Source organism: Pinus tabuliformis, chromosome 3_2 (assembly GCF_031772625.1).
Source record: "Pinus tabuliformis cultivar Carrire ecotype Pingquan chromosome 3_2, CPIR1, whole genome shotgun sequence".
NCBI lineage: Eukaryota > Viridiplantae > Streptophyta > Pinopsida > Pinales > Pinaceae > Pinus > Pinus tabuliformis.
This window is the reverse complement of record NC_142302.1, coordinates 96,802,830-96,822,386: the sequence shown is the minus strand read 5'-3', so window position 1 is coordinate 96,822,386 and position 19,557 is coordinate 96,802,830. Positions and strand designations below refer to the sequence as shown.

At 40.2% G+C, this 19,557-nt stretch overlaps 2 protein-coding genes across 2 annotated transcripts; one reads left to right on the top strand and one right to left on the bottom strand.

Moving 5' to 3' along the window:
* Positions 1-2,197: 2,197 nt before the first annotated feature.
* On the top strand, positions 2,198-3,559 carry LOC149180005 (uncharacterized). The gene has a single exon (XM_089413729.1). The coding sequence runs from the start codon at positions 2,198-2,200 to the stop codon at positions 3,557-3,559; it is 1,362 nt and encodes a 453-aa protein (XP_089269855.1).
* A 1,785-nt stretch (positions 3,560-5,344) lies between these two features.
* Positions 5,345-18,428, bottom strand: LOC149180004 (uncharacterized). Its single transcript, XM_089413728.1, has 3 exons — positions 17,474-18,428; positions 16,938-17,356; positions 5,345-5,398 (listed from the first exon to the last, which is right to left on the bottom strand). The coding sequence occupies exons 1-3, from the start codon at positions 18,426-18,428 to the stop codon at positions 5,345-5,347; spliced, it is 1,428 nt and encodes a 475-aa protein (XP_089269854.1).
* Positions 18,429-19,557: the final 1,129 nt, after the last annotated feature.

The window sequence follows — 19,557 nt, the reverse complement described above, 5'->3', positions numbered from 1 at the left end:
TATTAATTCGTCATGCCCCACCTACTTTTTAAATAACGTTTTGGATCTATGAAGCTATTTGAATTTTTATAGAGTGAAAAAATTTCAAAGTAAATTTCTTATCACCGATGTTAATTAATCTAGTAATAATTTATGATATTTTTTATCAGAATTTTGAATGAGTAATAAATTGTAATATTAATATTTTTATTATAAAATAAATTTTGGGGATGATTTTAATAGATAATTAGTAATTAAAAATAATGATGTTATTGTTAATTGTTATAAAGTAAAATTTAATTTAGTTTGATAAATGAAATGAAATTTTAATGTCCATAAGTTTATATATAGTCTATAAGATTATTAACTTTCTTGCTTTTTGTTTTTTGCAATTCAATTCTCTTATTATTTAAATTAATGATAAGTTGACCCAACCTTTTAACACTGCGAAAAAACCAATATTAAAATACTACTGTAACTTTCTCTGCTATAACTATCCCTAATGTCTCTAAAAGTTATAGTAATTAAGAAATATAAATGTATATTTTGAAAAAATGTTTATACATATTTAACATATGATGACATTCCCAACATAAAAGTTAAGATGGTAATGTGAAATCTATAATATTCATTATAATGTAGAATTTAAAATTTGTAAGAAATTTAATTTATATTGGGCATTATATATAGATTATATAGTTAGATATATAAATAAATACATAAATTTTTATAATTCTTTATTTTGATGTAAAATTATGCATATTGTTTTCATATAATTTAGACTTAATATGCCGTTTAATGGTTTTTGGTCGCGGCTAATAGCGCTCCACAGTTGGATCTCGGAGGTATGGAAGCCTGCCATTTCTGATGAAATTAATATCTACCTCTGTGCTAGGGGTTTCTTTATAGTAGATTTTGAAGACCCTGAAAGCACACAATGTATTTTAGATTCTGGCCCTTGGTTTTGGGAAAACTCAAGCCTATTCATGAAGCCATGGAACCCAACATTCGATGCCTCAACAACAGTCATAACCTCAACACCAGTTTGGGTGAGATTGCCAAACCTACTTTTGCATCTCTTGAATTTCTCCTCACTAAAAGCCATTGGAAATGCAATTGAGAAATTTTACTGTAGGTGCCCAGAAACAGAGGAATATGCCAGAACCACCTATGCACGCATCTGTGTGGAAATGGACTTCAACGTCGGATTCCCAACTGAAATAAACCTAACAAGTAAAGACTATGTGTGGAACTAGAAACTCGATTATGAAAGTGTCCTCTTCAGATGTCGATCCTGCTTTGAGATAGACCATCTAGCGAAAAATTGCCCAAAAGCCTCAGAGAAATTTTTTGCTAGAAAGAATCACCATAGATCTACATGGTGGGAAGGAGCACAAAAAGAACATTACATTGTTATCAAGGAAGAATACTTTCCAGAAAACTCTGAATCGCAAGAAATCGGGTAAGAAAGAAACAACTCTCAAGACAAGCAGGGGGAAAGCCCCACCCAACAACAAAAAAGTGAACTCGACAACCCGTCAAGCATCAACAGTTATGAGGATTCGAATACTGCACAAAATAAATCTTCATTTAACGGCAAAGCAGATCTCCTAGACCAAACTTCTTCTCCGACTATCTTCAAAAGGACGAACACAACAGATCACGAAGCTAAGATACCAATGTCCCAAGAACCAGAAGAGATGAAGGAGATGCAAGATAAAGGAAGTTGGAAGACGGTAGAGAAAAAAGAAAAAGCTATAGCACCAATCTCGCCAAGAAAGACGAGAAGCCAGACAATTAAAAACTAAGAAAATTATAGGTTCGATAGACAGATTTGATCTTAGTGCACGTTAACCACCACCACCATCATCATCATTAAAAACAAATTTTATTTTTTTTGAAGTTAATTTTTTTTTTTTTTTTTTAAATATCACAAAAATAATATATTAAGTTGTCTCTTTTCTAATCAATTCGTATTCCGAATTTGATAACTATGATTTAAATGGAAAAATATATTCGAATTTAGTAACATGATTTAAATGAAAAAAATTTAGGTTCGGATCCTTTGTCACGGTGAAGAGTTATTGACCTTTGTAACTTTCCAATTTGATCTTACCACTTGGGTTTTATCACAATTTTTATCTAACTCTTGGCTTTCATATAACCTGTGAACTTTGCATATAGCTGAAGCTCATAGTCACGCCATTGTTTTGCAGCAATGGAAACTCAGACGCCATTGATCGATGTTGTCCGCAAGGCAGTTGCGAATAGCGGAGAAGCTGATGACGATTTACTACCGTCAAACAGATGCTTGATAACCCTTAATGGCAATGCCATCATTTCTGATCTCGTGGCGGCGGTGGGTAAGCAGAGCGGAAACCCCCCTAAAGCCAAAGCCGAAGCAAAAGGGTCCAGGGTTGCGGAGCCTGAAGATAATTCTGGTTCCATAGGAATATTCAGGAAATTGCCCAGCTGGAAAATGAGCCCTATAGACGACCAGGTAATCGATGTCGGAACAGAACTGTATAATCGCCTGAAAAACATAAACCTTAATGAAAACGAGGGTTTAACTCCGAAGGACTTCTTTGGCGTTATAAACCCATATCTCTTCGACCTTGGCAGTAAACTCGGTCTCCAGGCAGCGAAACCTACTCCGGCAACGGACATAAATGCCTCCCTCCATTTATTGCAGAGCATGGCTCCTTTTCTTGGCAACCATGTCGTTAACTTAATAGTGAGATGGTGCCTAACCCTAAAGCTTTGGGATCCGTTAAAGATTCTGCTTTCTCAGGGCTTGTTTTCATGGCATACGTGCCACGGCCTCGTGGATAAATTGGTTGAGAACAACCGGGGCAACCTCCTGTGCCTGTACATCAAGAACACGGCCGACTTTCGACCTGCGGACCTCCTCCTGCTCCTCAGGTACTTTCTTCGCCCTAAGAGCGACAAAACCCTGGCCGCGGTCAGAGACGAATGGAAGGATGAAGCACATCTGGCAATAAAACTTGCCTCCGACATGAAGAAACGCTGCATTCAATCGAAGAAACTGAAAACCAGAAGTGAATTATACTCCTTGGAGTTCACTGCCGTATTGCTTGCCGCGGCTGTTGACGGATTCTCGGCCGCGGATTTGTGCTTGCATTGCCTTGTTTCTTCGTCGCCGGACGAGACCGTGTTGTCTTCCGTTATTTGCGAGCTGGACACGGCGGAGGTACTGAAGCTGTTGCGGTACCTCGGAAAATGGCTGACAAAGTATACCAAAAGTCATTTGATGGGTCCTCTGCCCCTTGCCGCCACGCCGAACACTAAAATTTCCAGGTGGGTTCCTTCCTTGTCTTTGATATTAGAATGGGTCAGTCTTGTTTTTGATGAACACTATTCCAGTCTGGTTCTGTTCTCTGAATTTCATGATGAGTTGAAGTCCATAGAAAAAATGGTCAAGCGCTATTCTAAAGCAACGGAAGAGTGGTGTTCTTTGGCTAGTGTAGTGGAGCTTCTTAAGTCAGAAGCTCGGCTTCCCAACATCAGCAAGTTTGATGCTAAGGAGGAACATGTTGTCGAGTATTTGAGCTTCAGTTAGTGGATGCTTCCCTCCGTAGACTCGGTGGGTTTAGCTTATATTTTCAATTTAAGAGCTATTCATGTATAATTTTTTTCCCTTTACGATCTCAAATTCACCGGTTACCTTTTTGGTATTTGACTATATCTACATAGCAGAGCTTTTTCGCCTTGTGTAATATCGGGAATGCAGATGGCCACACAATAAAAATATTGTGAGACAAACAATTTTTTTGTTGTTGTTTTCAACCGCAGCAGTATCAGTTATGATTTTTACACGTTCTTGACATACGGAAATGCATTTTCCTAATATAATGTGCGTTGCATCTCTTTGTATAATGAATTTGGTCTAGCCTCTGGGCACCATATCTGCTTTTGAATGTGGCAATCGCTAGTTTAATCTATTGGTGAGGCAATTTAACTGCAGATGATATGCAAACGAATATTATGGAAAGATATTCAAAGTTTCAATTATTTTTAAATCCGTTCTGCATCAGTGAGCATTTTATTATTTTTACACATTACGGAGAGATCTCAAAGCATTCTTTTGCCTTAATTCTTTTTAGTATGGGCTTTGTGTAGTTTCTATATATGAAATTTGCTTATCGCAACCTCTAGTTTAGCAAGGCAATTAGGTTCAGATTGACAGGGGTCTTTGATTGAGAAAAGCAAGCCCTCATATGGTTCTCAAGGTCGAACTTTGGTTTTCAGTTTCAATGATATTACCATGGATGCTAGTATGTCATTGTGATTCAGAAGTTGCAAGTAGCGATGTGGCTGTCACTATTGTTTATCAGAATTCCTTTTTGTAAGAACTTTAGTACACCGCTCTTGCCCATGGATTTTTTTTGACTTGTAATCAAGCACCCAACTTCCAGCCTGTAAACAAGGGTAATATATTCCTTGTGGCCCACAGGCTCACAGAGAGTGAAACTTGTCACAAGCAGGATTTGAATTTGAGCGGGGAGGATAATACTTTGCCTTTCTAACCTCCCCTATTGACATCTTCTTCATGGATCTCTATGGGCAACACATATAATGCCAGAAATACCTAGGGGCCTAGACAACTCTTGTCACTTCTTATTCTTCTATTTGTAATATTTATCCTGACTGTATCTCTCCACTCTGACATTTTTAGATTGTGTTGTGGCTGTCTTTGTCAACACAGCCCTACTCCTTCCTATAAGTCTAATTAAATTAAAAAAAGAACATCACAAGACAGATTATTAATTTTCTTTTACGCATCTTCATTGTTTGAGATTGTATTATGGTAAAAATATAATTCTAGTCTTTGCAATGTAATAGGTTTATACTTATTTCAGAGTTTTTAGTCTTGTCCTAATTTATATATTAAAAATTTCAAAATTGTGTCCGACTTCTATTTGGTTGAACAAGAACTGCTTTCTCATTTCATTGATAGTATAAAAATCTGTTCGTTGTTTTTAGAAAAATGAAGGAAGAGCTATACTCCATGTTTGCTAATGTCTTTGCTAATCCTTTGGCTTTTGTGTACTTTACAAGCTAGCATTTTTTTGAAAATTTTGAAAGCTCACTATTGCGAAATAAATGTTCCAAAGTAATACAAGGAACTGTTTTTCGTGAAATTTTGTGCTCATAATTGCTTAGAGTTCACAGCACACATGCCACGTGACAATTCCCCTAACTGGAGAGAATTCGTATATGTGCACACTCATTTAAGAAAGACAAGGACCATGTTATTTCCAGCTTCAAATTTTGAGACCATTGTATGCAGATTCGGCACTAAGAATTTTTCTAAATCCTACGTAACCTTATAATTTAAACCCTATCAAAACTGAAACCTCTGAATGCCAGATTCTACAAACTTTTGCTGCTGTAAACACTAACAAATATACAAAACTGAATTCTCAAATCTGCATCACTGTTTTATATCAAATCTGGAAAACAGTAAACTAAAATGCTAGAGCTCAAAACTTAATCTCCTTAACTGACCCAGTGGAAGACGCTTTCACTCCTTTATGGACTATAGGAGGAGCTACATTTGTGATCAATGCACCTATGTTAAAAGACTAAACCCTGGTCCTAACTTGAATTCTAGCTAAGTGTTCCCTAAGCTTGCATCAAAGATGCTTAGATTAAAGTGCTAAACAAGGAGCAGAAAACATGCATACAAGCGATTGTTGACTCCTAGAGATAGTGAGTCCTACTTAAACTAGGTCACTCATGCACCTTTTTGGATAACGAGAAAAGTAAGTTGGAATTAGAATACTAACTGAACTAGAAAATGGAGTGAAACTGGAACTTGCTAAATCTAGAACAATAAAGAACTAAGTAAACCGAAGGTGGAAAAACTGGAAATATTCTAAGATTGGTGCATGCATGTTGAGGGAATACATACATCCTCCTCTCACCTACATAATTAATTGTGCCTCCCTCTCTCTCTACTGTGCACTGGAACCTAGGCCAACTGTTGCCATAATTGTTGTTGTATGGATTTGTCTTAAATGCACCCTTATTGTTGTACAAGCCTATTGCTATGTAACGACTCTAGTGTGGCCCCCTGTGTAAGTGTACATATTATAATTAGGTTGGTGAACCAGGATTGTGTTGGGCATGCATGCCCATGAATATATTTTTGTAAGGCCAACATGCCTATGTATATGAGTTTTGACACCAGAGTGCTTGTGTGGTTTTAGACCAGAGTGCATATGTGTGGAAAGGCCAGTGAGCCTAACAAATGTAAAATGTAATCACATTGATTGGTAAAAATACACTGTTGTTGCAGACCAAGTCAGACAAGATAGAGGGGGGCCTAGGACTCCATGAGTGGGAATGGGGGCTAAGGGCTAAGTGATGGGGGTTTAGGCCAAGGGGCTAAGCGAAATATTATATTAAAAGCCTAAAACCATCTTTTTATTCTAAGTTTCCCTAAAGTGAGAAAATAGGTTCCTTGAGGTGCCACTTGTCTAAAAGGACACATTCACATAATAATTGGGAGTTTAACATAATTACTAATTCCCATTTTTCCTTCCATTATTCTCATTCATTTTTACTATGGACTATGGTGCTTTCTGGTGAGAGCTAGATAACCATCGACTATTGTTACTATGTTGATCCCAGGTGGGTCTGGTTGTGCACTCCTCCCTGGGTTGCCTTGGATAAAGACCATTGATTATTGTTACCTTGTGCACTTACGGTTGTTTGAATCACCTCCAAAATGCTCCTAAACCCTTTGCTACTCGCTCCCACACACCCACAACAAGAGAGAGACACAACAACGAAGAGAAAGCGACCCAAATCAGGGTTTAAGGAGTTGCGACACACATTTCTAGAGGGACACATGTCCCAAAATTGGGACACGCTGTTGGGCGAATCAGATTTGCGGGCCTAGCGAATCCCACATGTTCGGACATGTTTGACCCACGAATCGAACTCACATATATCTATGCTTGACATAGTTTAATTGGGGTACAAGGTACTAGGGATACAAAATGGTAGAAATTGGGCTTGGTATGGTGATCAGGCCATGCCATCAGAGCAACTATTGGGATCTGGTTGATATTGGGGCTCTGTTGGGCTTCTTAATTTTGGTATCAGAGGTTGTATCAATTGAGTTTTAAGAATTTCGATTTTATGGTATTAGAGAGAGTTGTCGGCGGTAATGTCCCTTAGCTTGGATGGCTAGGTATGTTACATGTTGTACCTATTGACTGTGTACTCTTTAGTGCTATGGAGAAGATTGTAGGTGCTAAACTATGTAAAAATCTAATACTCCTTGTTAGTGATGAAAGTGTTCTCCATCAAACCCAGTCCTTCCCTGAGCATCTTGAAAATCCTCTTCTTTAGGGGCTTAGTAAAGATATCCACATGCATGCCGATATTTTGTCCTTCTAATATGAAGAAAGTCGATTTGTTTGCTCTCATATGTCTTGAGGCTCCACTGTGAACATGCCATTAAACACCTGAAATTGTGTTTCGTAGAAAGGCATGACACCACAACAAAAGTTGTATCGAGCTTGGCAGTGAACTTGTTAACACTTGAAGCTTCTGCACTTCCTGCAAACTATTTTTGTTGTTGTTGCTGCTTACTCTTCACCTTCTTTTTTCAGGGACCTCTAAGAAGCATAGTGGCGATGCATGTTACAATTGATATGGTGTCCTTCTTTTGCTGGTTAGAAGACCCAGAGTTTTCGTTCTTATTTTTTCCCTTTTTGGATCTTGCTTTCTTTCCTCACCTTCCTATTCAACTTGTTCACACTTGAAGCTTCCAAACTTCCCTTTCTCTACGGGCTTAGTGAAGATATCCACATTCATGCCTATATTTTGTCCTTCTAATATGAAGAAATCCGATTTGTTTCTTCTCATATGTCTTGAGGCTCCACTGTGAACATACCATTAAACACCTGAGATTGTGTTGGTGGAAAGGCATGACACCATAACAAAGGTTGTATCGAACTTGGCAGTCAACTTGTTCACACGTAAAGCTTCTGCACTTTGTGCAAACTATTTTTGTTGTTGCTGCTGCTTACTCCTCACCTTCTTTTTTCTAGGACCTCTAAGAAGCAAAATGGCAATGCATGTTTCACTTGATATGGCTCAAACCCTTTTTTTGCTGCTTAGAAGACCTAGAGTTTTCCTTCTTGTTTTGGCCCTTTCTGGATCTTATTTTCTTTCCTCACCTTCCCAATGAGGGCTAGTGTTGGTACATTTTCATAGCTGGTTGATGTTGTCTCTCGATAAGGGTTAGGGATAGTGTTGGTACATTTTCGTAGCTGGTTGACGTTGTCTTCCGATAAGGGCTAGGGCTAGGGCTAGTGTTGGTACATTCTCATAGCTGGTTGACATTGTCTCCCGAAAAGGGCTAGGGCTAGTACATGCTCATTGCTGGTTGACAACTTGACATTGTCTCCAATCTCATCTCATCCTCGACAAATGCATCCCACAAGCCTTTGAATGAGGGTCGTTTCTCATGAGCACATATACAATGTACAAAATGATACCCGTCACCCACCATTTTGTGGGTAATATCCCTAGGAGATTTTTTTTTCTAAGATGGACCTCAGTGGGCAGCCAGCATCCCCTTGCAGCCACTGGCTAGCTCATTGTTCCATCTCTCCGGCACCTGAGCCAGCCATGTGGTCCCTTGCCCATCTCTACCATGATTATATGTTTGATGGTGGGCCTCCCGAATCTAAAGTTATGCTTGTCATTTGGAAATTGAGTATTGTAGTTTGCTTATCTTGGACACTTTTGGTTATGGATTAATGGGGGGATTCAACGGAAAGAATGGGCTAGGTCAGTGCTTCTGTCCCGTAAACCCCTTTTAGGAATTAACCTTGCATTCTAGTCCCGTGGGATCTCTTTTATGGACCATTTGGTTCCAGGGATGGTATTTCACGGGAAACCCTGATTTTGGTTCCCGCTCCCCTTCTCTGCTTATATTTCCTCTTTCCATTCATTATTACCCCACCCATCTTTTTTCACGCCTAGGTCCACATTCCTCCATTGGGTCCACATAGGGTTAGCTTGCCCCTTCCCCTTGCCCACACCTTGGGTCATGGCCTAGAATGAAGCTCGGAGGTTGATTCAGCTGAAAAAAAAAGTTAAAAGCATATATGGCCACATTCAACAAGAAAAGTACCATAAAATGCAAAAGATGGCTGGGACAAAAACATTTAGCACGTGGGCAAAAGCCAATACATGAGCTCTACCCAATCATCATGGCCATCACCCTGGTTCCTACAGGTTCTATGAGCCTTCTTCATCATATAGGAACTCATGATTGTCCCAACCCTTGGTGGGCAATGAACCACCCCACCTTAAAAAGGGGAATTCACTGCTATATCTTATACATCATGCTCTAACCCCTTGAGCCCCGAGCAGTTAATCAAATAAAATCATAAAAAGCAAAAGGCATAAAAGAAGGGTGGAAAAATCAAGGTCGGGGCACCTCATGTACCATGATTGCTCACTCTTATACATTATAAACCCAAGTGTGGGCTTCCCTCTTATTAGCTACCCTTGTACCCCAACATGTGACCCAAGGCTGCTCTCTCTCATTCCCTACTTCACTCACCTACCTGTCACATGCCACCACCTTTTGAAGGGTGTACCTTGAATATATTATCCCCTTTAGAAGTAGAAACCACCTAATAGAGTACTTGATTAACCCCATTTGGAGTTTAGGAGACATTGGCACATCCCGAAGCCCATTATGGAAGGGTAGGCCATTATGAAGTCCCCACCTGTGGTCCATGATTAGGTAAGCTCACTTATTCGATTTCTTTAATGACTTGTGTTAGAAGTCTAGGGTACACATTGGATCTTATGCAAGATTGCAAATGGTTTGCATTTGGGTTTGGTCTCCCTATACGGGGTCCTAATCCTCTAGAGGGCTACATTGGCACATGTAGGGTGAGCGTTGAGGGCCATGGGTCTCCATAACGGCGAATTGCACTCCATGGATCCCCACAACCATTTAGAGTTTGCGCGTGGTTCACTTATTGGACGAGGAGGATGCACGTAATCTGTCATGCCTAGCTGGCCCCAACTCTACACCATACACTTGGCAGATGAACTAGGACTTGTACGATGATGTGGCATCACCTACACCATCATCCTAGCCCTTGCAATCGATCTACAACATCTTCGATTAGTTTGGAGACCCACGAGGACACCTGTGTGCCCCCACATGTCATTTGGAGCACCACAGATTATTACAAGGGGCCAACCCTTTGTCCACTGCTTTTGAGGGTCATATTCTTCATTGTGGCACCCATGGACCTCATTAGGCCTCTTAGAGGGCCTTACGACATGCACAGATTATTATTTGACCTCTTGAGAGGCTTATTGAGAGGCTTAATTCTCCATTTATGAGGTAGTTTGGCGGGCTTATCACTAAAGGTTTTATTATTAGCACATTGTTTTATTTTTGGGCTCATGTAGGCCAAGGAGGCTAATTCAAACTCCTAAGTTGTGTATAAATAGGAGTGAGATGAGTTCATTTCTCATCATCAGTTTGGTTTGGGATATCTTATCTCTGTCTTGAGATTTTCGCACTTTTTCTAAGGATGAATTGGAGATTTTATGGATGAGCTTTGATATATGAATATTGGTATATCTGCTTTTGGAGCTTCTTTATTTTCAATTGTGAATGGCTGGATATACTCTATTACATGTAAGTACTTGCTTTTGATGTTATTCTTATTTACTTTTGTCGTATATGTTGGATTGGGATTTTCGCTGTTCTAGGGCATAATTGCTGCATGCATTTACTATTTAATATTGTAGAATATGTCTCTATTATAACATTTCCTTCAATGTATGGGGCATGTAATAGGAGCGAAATTTCCTAGGGGTAAAATTTGACCTTGACAAGCCATTTCTCTTGCACATCGAAGTATAAAAGCTGCAAGGTTGCTTCTTCTTGACCTAGAAGGCAAACAAAGTGATCTTGAGGCCTCCTTGACTGGAAACCAAGAAATCCTACTCTTACTCAACATAAACTCCATTCTCCCAAAGATTAAGGCACTGATCTACCAAGGGTGGTCACTAAAATCCACATTTTCTCACATTCTTTCGGGACTAGCCACATTAGGGTGACTAGGGCATCAATTTCCCGACAAGCTAGCCATAAAAAAATTCGATCTCCTAGGGTCTCCTGTGCTAGTATTTCCTCTTGCTCCCCTCCAATTTTGAAGCCGTTTCGACGGTGGAGCTGGAAGAAAAGTCAAGCCCTAGCTTCAGGATCAAAACTTTTCCTGCCATCCCTAAGGCTAGTACCTCATAGGGTCAAGACAAAATCTTTAAGTGAAATTATTTTCTTGATCCTTTCCCCCACCTTGTGTAGGGTAAAAATATCATTGGTTGCTTCATACCTTCCTCATATCCTAGACCGAGTCCACTTGGCCCCGTGTGGTCCCACTACTTCAAAAGACCATTTTTCAAGAACCATCCGAGATACCAATTCTAACAAGGATTTTAGGGATTGGGGAACTCCTTTACAAGCCTATTCCCATAAACTGAACCCTCAAAATTCTCTTCCTTTCCCTAGAAATACAAAGTACATTGCTTAGAAAGCAAGCAAGCTCCATCCTTCAAACTTTTTTGGGAAAGGCGTTGCGTCACACATATCCACTGACTTATCATTCATTAGTGACTCCACACATATCAGGTCTCCTCCCATCGGTGAAAGTCTGTAAATAGAAGGGAGCCTTAGCTGAGGTGACAGTGGGCAAAGTCTCCATTTGTTGCCCTTGCCCTAGCACTTGCCCTTTAGGGACACCCCTTAGGTCCCCTGCTAGTTTGAGCGGTAACAATACCAAGATGGGCCAAAGCTATTTATATCAGTGTTCCACAGGGACACGTCCCCCAGGGTCGTGTGCACGCACCCCTCGCACCCCATGCACTCGGGACGAGGAGTCTACTGGGGGTGCTTTTCCCCACTCACCCTTTTTGGGAGTCTTGGGGAGACGCAAGAAGGTGCATTTCCTCAGTGTGGGGGACAAGACTCCCCAAAAGGGGTGCGTATGGGCGTCCCCCCTAAAACTTTAGTATCTAGTATATAGTATATGGTAATATACTAGTATGTTTTGCTTTCACTTTAGATTCTAGAATGATGAATTTAACTTTTAAAACAATGTCGGTTGTAGAATGATGAATGATATGGATCAATGTATTTGAATATTTCATTATTGAATTTTTTTATTGAATCTCATGGTATCAATGAATAATGAGTATGTCATATGAATGATGTATGCATCAAAATGAATGATGAGGATGGATCAGTGTATGTCATTATTTAATTTAATTATGAATTTAAATTTTTTGTGGATCAAATTTCAATTTTCAATGTATTGGTATCCATCTATTTAATATTTATGCTTTCGTTATTGGACAATGAATATGAACTTGAAATATATCTATATATATATATAAATACCCCTACGTCCACCCCGCAGCCCCAAAATTTCCCTAAAATTTGAGGGTACTCTCACATGTACCCCATGTGCGTCTCCCGGCACCTGGGTCTTGGTGGAACATTTTGATCTGAACTATCTCATTTTCTTCTATATTTTTACCTACTGCAGTTAGCTGATCTCTCAAGGTTGTTTTCTCTATCAAATAGCTGGCTAATGAACCAGTGTTTCTCATGCAGGTATTGAGCAATTTGTTCTTTAATAGCATTCTCCTTGACATGTTTCCCTCTGGCACAAGGTATGTATATCCCTACTTGTTTTCTTCTCGGCAATGTGAGGGATTGGTCTGTCCTTCACCAAATCCATAACAATTTATCTTGATTTGACTGATTTCCTATTATGCTTGGCCAACGCCCGGGGGCCTTTAGGAAGTATGACATACTCTACAAGGTAATGCAGTTCAATGTCTTCGAAGAGAAAAAAGTTGGGGCACCCTCCAATATGTGACAATCTGGGAGACAGTGACTCTTAATTACTGTAACTCTTCAAACAAACACGAAAACAGATTTGAGGCGCAGAAATAACACTCTAATCCTTGGAGCATCTTGGGCATCACACCCTACAACCCTTTACAGGTCCGGATCTTCTTCGCTAACTGAAGCTTGGGCATCCCTCCCTTGCAGTCCTGGCTCCTATCTATACATGGATTTCTAAACGTTTCAGCAAAAAATGCTCTAATACCATGTTTTTTCTGACCGTATTATGCAGATTTCACACTAAAAGAATTATCCTAAACCTTAGGTAACTTCAAAATTGATACCCTATTAAAACTGCAATCTCTGTTTTTTCAGACCATATTATGGAGATTCCACGATAAAAGAATTACCCTAAACCTTAGGTAACTCAAATCTGATACCCTATCAAAACCGCAATCTCTGAATACCAGATTCTACAAACACATGCTCTGCTGGAAACACAGAAATTAAACAGAAAACTGAACTCTCAACTCTGCATGACTATTTATATTAAATTTAAAAAACAGTAAACTGAAACGCTGTAGCTCAAAACTTAATCTTGGTAACCAACACAGTGGAAGACCCTCCCACTCCTTTATAGAGCAGGAAGAGCTAGGGTTACAATCAGTGCACTATATCGCTGTGGTGCCCCTTGGTTAGAAAACCAAACTCTAACTCTGATTTTAGTTCTAGCTTAGGGAATTGTGCTCTAGGCCTTGTGCTAAGTCACTTGACACGGGGATTCGGGATTCGTAGGATTCGGGATTCATGGTGTCGGATTTGGACACGTTGACCCCCCGGAACAGGACACGTAGGATTTGTTATATATTATTTTATTAAAATATATATATATATATATATATATTAAAAATTAGATATTTCTTACACAAATTTTAATTAATGATACAAATTTATTGATTTCAAACATAGATCTTCATCTATAGCTATTAGCATGCATAGTACATACAATATTCAAATACATGTTAGTGGTATTGGTCACATAAATCTATTAAATCATGATTCATAATTCATAACTGAAAGACAACTTACAACTACAAGATAGTAAGATAAACACACTGACAACTGTAGTTTTCTCATTAAGTCATCAAATCAAAATGTGTTACCTAGGTAGTGCTGGTGCAAGCCAATGGCAAATAGAAATAGAAAATATAAAACAACTACAGGTATACAGGCCTCAAGGCATCAATCAGCATCAGAATCAGCGTTAGAATCAGCATCAATGTCCTCATCATCATGGTCCCCACTGCTCTCCTCTGCATCCTCCTCCTCCCCTGTATCCATAGTCGCCTCTGCATCTGCTGGTGTGGAGGTTGACCCCTCTAAGTCATCAAATCTAACAGGCTCTAGCACTGGATCATTGAGATCCATGTTGGCCAATGCCAACTCAACACTGGTGTCCAGACCCATATCATCAAGAAAGACATCCCACATCTTTGTCTCTCCCCTCAACCACTTTCCCTCTGCCTGTAAATAAGACGAAGGTTGGTGTGCACATACACCATTGTCTCTGCCCTGGATTGCTCAAGCCTGCTCTTCTTCACACTATACAAATTCCCATATGTGCTCCAATTCCTCTCGCAACAAGAGGATGAAGTCACCTGAGAGAGGAGCCTCATGGTTAACTGCTGAAGAGGAGGGCTTGTTGCCCCATGATTTGCCCACCAAGAATAGGCCTTCTTAGCCCCCCTGTCTCTAATCACATCATAACCTCCAAATCAACCATTGCCAGTGGAAAACAAAGGCATCCTCCACCTCAGCAAGCAATGCACTATCTTGAAAAATCCGCCTGAATGCCTCTTTCCTCCCCTGTGAGATTCCTCCATCCATGTGAGGAGGGAATCTGCGGGAAGGTCCACCATTCAGCCACTCATGGCTGTAGTATTTGGGGTTCAATGAGTGAGCCAAACAATGTAAAGGTGTACAATTCTTGTCCCATTTGTTGACAAGAATATCATGTATGGTATCACAGAAGGTCTCTGGTGATGTCTCATACTCGGGACACTCACTTTGTAGAATAATGCTCCTCACAGACTCAATCATGGAATCCCATCCCTCATAAACCTCTCCTAGGATGGGTTTTTCTGTATCTGCAAATTGAAGCAAAGAAATGATAGGGTCCATGATCCGAATAATTAGATCTACCCTCTCCCACTAAGCATCATCTAGCACTGTGTCCTTCACTCTTTTAGAGGCTACCTGATCTGTCTTTCTCCAAAAAGACCAAAACTCAGAAATAACCATGGACCTAAGAGCGGTCTTGACCTCCCTCAACCTCTTCAACATCATGAATGAAGATGCAAACCGTGTATCAACAATCTTCAACAATGATAGATTGGTGTATTCCTTGTAGATAGTGAGGGCATTTGTATGACAAAGTTACGGATATGTCTTGCATCCTCAATAATGCTTCCAATCCAAAGCACATCAGAAGCAATGGATTTCAGTGCTAAGTTCAATGAATGGACAATGCAAGGTGTCCAAAACACTTGTGGATATTTAACTTCCACAATCATGCCAGCAGCCTTGCAAACAGGTGCATTATCTGTAATGATTTTCACACAAGAATCAACACCTACATCTTCAATAACTTTAATAAATAACTCACCAATAAATTGTGCATCCTTGTATTAACCAAGTGTATCCACTGCTTTCATGAAAACTGGACCACTCAAGGAAGACACCATGAAGTTGATGATTGGGTGTCGTGCTGGATCTGTCCATCCATCAGAAACAATGCTAACCCCAGATGTTGGCCATGATGCTACAATAGGCTCAAGCATTTTTTGCACCTCTTTTTTTTTGCCTTCGTTAACAATGTGGTTCTTAGCTTCTCTGACCCAGGAGGCACATACCCTGCTGGAGCCCCTTGAGTTAGAGCTCGGCACATCTCAATAAATAGAGGTGAGCGTGCAACGTTAAATGATATGAAGTTTTGCTAGAAGAAGAAGGCAATGGTGAGATCAAGCTCTTCCCGTCTCTCTTTCTGGAAAATCTTGTCTATTGGACCAAGTGCTCTTCTTTTTGATGCTTGTCCCCTAGTAGAAGTAGAACTCTCAAATGGAAATTTGGTGGTGGCTTTCCTCAAAAATGGAAGGGGGTCTTCATTCTTGGGTTTTCTTGATTTTGAAGCCACATGTTCCATACCAACATTGGACTCCTTTTCCAATTCTTTTCTCTTTTGTAAAGAAACAGCTTTACAAGCTCCAATCCCACAACCTGGTAAAGCCAACAAATGTGATTTCACACGGTAATATGTCTTTTGAAAGAAATTTGACAAAAGTTGCATTTCCGTTGCACATTGCCTCCCCCCTTTCCCATGGTGTTTGGCCCAATGTTTTACAAAACGGACTCGGATTCGGACTCGGCCGAGGATCGACTCGGAAATGGAAACGGAAACGGCAATGACTCGGCCGGCTCGATTTCAATGACTCGGTCGTTGTAAAAAATACATTAAATATTTATTTTTTTTATAAAAAAACATAATTTTAAATAGTTTAAACATAATTTTAAATATTTTCATTCAAGTTTCCAAACACACAACATTATAATATACATGGAAGACAACATATGATCAAAGTAGGCTCATGAACCAATCCATTATATCAAAATGGTACGGTGTACCCAAGGGCCAATGGCAATAGTAAATACATAGTCAACTGTAGTCTGTCATACATGATCAAAGACTCAAGAGTCAAAACAAAATACAAATAACCAAGGAGGCTAGTAGCTACTGGCTACTGCCAGAGGAGCCAAGATCATCTCGACCAATCTCTGGATCATCATCATCAGAGGCAGAGCCAGACAAGGGGCCCCATGGCTCCTCCTCATCATCATCGTCTCCAACTGCAACTGTAGAAGTGGTGCCAGTACCAGTACCACTAGGCTGTGAAGCAGATGCAAGCTGAGATAGAGTACAAATGCGGCTGCGCTTCTGTCGTGGCTGAGCAGAGGAAGGCGAAGCACCTACAACTGGAGTCCTACTAGCTGGCTGTGAGACTGAGGCTGGTGGATTGGGATCTGCATTCAACTGAACACGCTGTAGTGGATCTCCAACATCAAGTTCATCAAGATCCTCATCAGGATCAAACTCTGGTAGACGACTCTCCACTACCCAATCTGATGTTGGATCAATGTCTTCCAACACAATGGGATCTGAATCAGGTCTTTTGTTCAGCAATTGGTTCCGTCTGAGCCGAAGGTTGTATTGGACAAAAACTAGATCATTCAACCGTTTTTGCTCCAAACGGTTTCTCTTCTTTGTGTGAATCCTCTCAAAGACAGACCAATTGCGCTCACACCCAGATGCACTGCAAGTTTGACTCAAAATACGAATTGCAAACCTTTGCAATTCAGGGCACTGGCCACCAAAGGCCTCCCACCATTGTGCTGCAAAAAACATAGGAGTGTAATGAATTATGAGTTAGATGAAGGCTGAAGCTCAACAAAATTACAAATTATATCTAACTTGAAATTGAGAAATTGAAAATTGAAATTTTTGTTTACCTGGCTCATCTGCTTCTCTTGCAATCTTTGCTAGGTTCTTCCCAAAGGTACCTGTTGCATTGGTGAAGGATGTGACCTGCTGATGTATCAGTAGCTGATCAGACTCCGATGGGACCATGCGCTCAATGCAATCAACCAGTCCATCTCTGACCTCCCCCCTCAAAGCTCCTGACTCCTTAGCTTTATAATGATACCGTGGGTTCAAAAAATACCCAGCTGCATGTATAGGGCGATGGAGTTGATTGTTCCATCTTTCATCAATGATTGCCCAAATGGGCCCATACTTTGCCACTCTATCCTTGTATGCTGCCTTTATTTGCTCCTTTGCTTGATCCATAGCCTCATAAATGAAGCCCATAGCCAACCTTTCCCCATCCACCAACCGCAACACCTTAACTAGTGGCTCAGCAACCTTCACAATCTCTGTTGCCTTTCTCCAAAAAGTTTCATCATGGACTTTCCTTCTCAATTCTCTGCCTTCTGGTTTGTTAGACCAACTGCTATTATTCCAATCATCACTGGAAAACATCTTTTGCAAGTTTCTATGTTGGGAAAGCATAGATTGCAATGTCAAAAAATGTGTAGCAAATCTAGTGATGGCAGGCCTAATAATATCCTTGCCTCCAGTGTGTTTCCTCATGATACTCAAAACCAGTGTATGATTGTAGATAAATTTTGTTATGCTTTTGGCATTATCTACAGTGTTTCTGACCCAATCTAATTTCCCAATATCCTCAAGCATGAGGTCTATGCAATGTGCAGCGCATGGGGTCCAAAAGATGGTCTTGTGTTTTTCCTCTAACAGTCTACCAGCAAGAACATAGTTAGAGGCATTGTCTGTGATGATTTGAACAACATTAGCCACCCCCACACCCTGAATAACCTCATCCAATAGCTGAAACAAGTAGTGGCCATCTTTTACCTTATCAGATGCATCAACTGATTTTAAAAACATGGTTCCCTGTGGGCAGAAGACAAGAAAGTTTATGATGGTACGGTTTCTTTGATCAGTCCATCCATCTGACATGATGGTACACCCTGTTCTTGCTCATGATTCCTTGAAATCTTGCAAATACTCATTAATTGATGTAATTTCTTTCTGCAAACGAACCCCCCTTAGCTCTTGCATAGTAGGGCCTTTGAAGCCTTTTCCAGCAGCATGTATGGCCTCAAACATAGGCTCATAATATGGTGAACGAGCAGCATTAAAGGGGATATCAGCATCATACCACCATCTAGCTATGTAGTCACAAGCAGTCTCCCTCAATTCTTTCTTCCAATGGTCATCTAAAGTGGGCTGAGAAAGACCTTTACTAACTTCAGGACCATGTGCATCTGATGGAGAGGAGCCTGAGTGAGTGAAAAAACTTTTGATAGTCCCATCACCCTTCATTCTACCCTTTCCCTTATCTTGAACAGAAGCAAAAGAGGGAGGAACATAACGGAAAGGGTTTGATGCATCAGTTTGAGGGATAGAGGAAGAACCCTCAAACTCATAGTGGGGGTTGGCAGCCATCATTCTTTGTATCTCCCTCTTCCTCCCAATTTCAGCCTGTATCTCTTTTTGCCTAGTCTTATCTGCTTCAAATTTTTCAAAGCTTTCCAACAAAGTCTTTCTAATCTCCCCAATTTCGGGGGATTTACATGCAGTAATATTGCCTTTAATCCCTGCCAAGTGTTGTTTCAGCCTATGAATCCCCCCAGGACCTGACTTAATTTTCCTATGGCAAAACTTGCAACACATCTCATCATCAACCATTTCAACATATGCCCAAGCAGCATCTTTTGCTCTAGGTGCCATTTTTTGACTAGGAAAACAATCTGAAAATGAAAAAAATAAATAAAAATTGATTCAATGTTCATTTATTTGACTAAAAACACTCTCTAAGCTATCTTTATATGCACCTAAAATTTAATAAGTAAAAACAGATTTATAGAGGTGGAAAAAAATACCTCCAGGCACAAACTGCCTCCTCAAACTTGCTCCAAAAATCAGCTCCTCAATGCTGCTCCAAATGGCTGCCCAAGAAGCTCCTCACTCCAGCTACAATGCTCCTCCAAGACTCCTCACTGCTGCTCCAAAA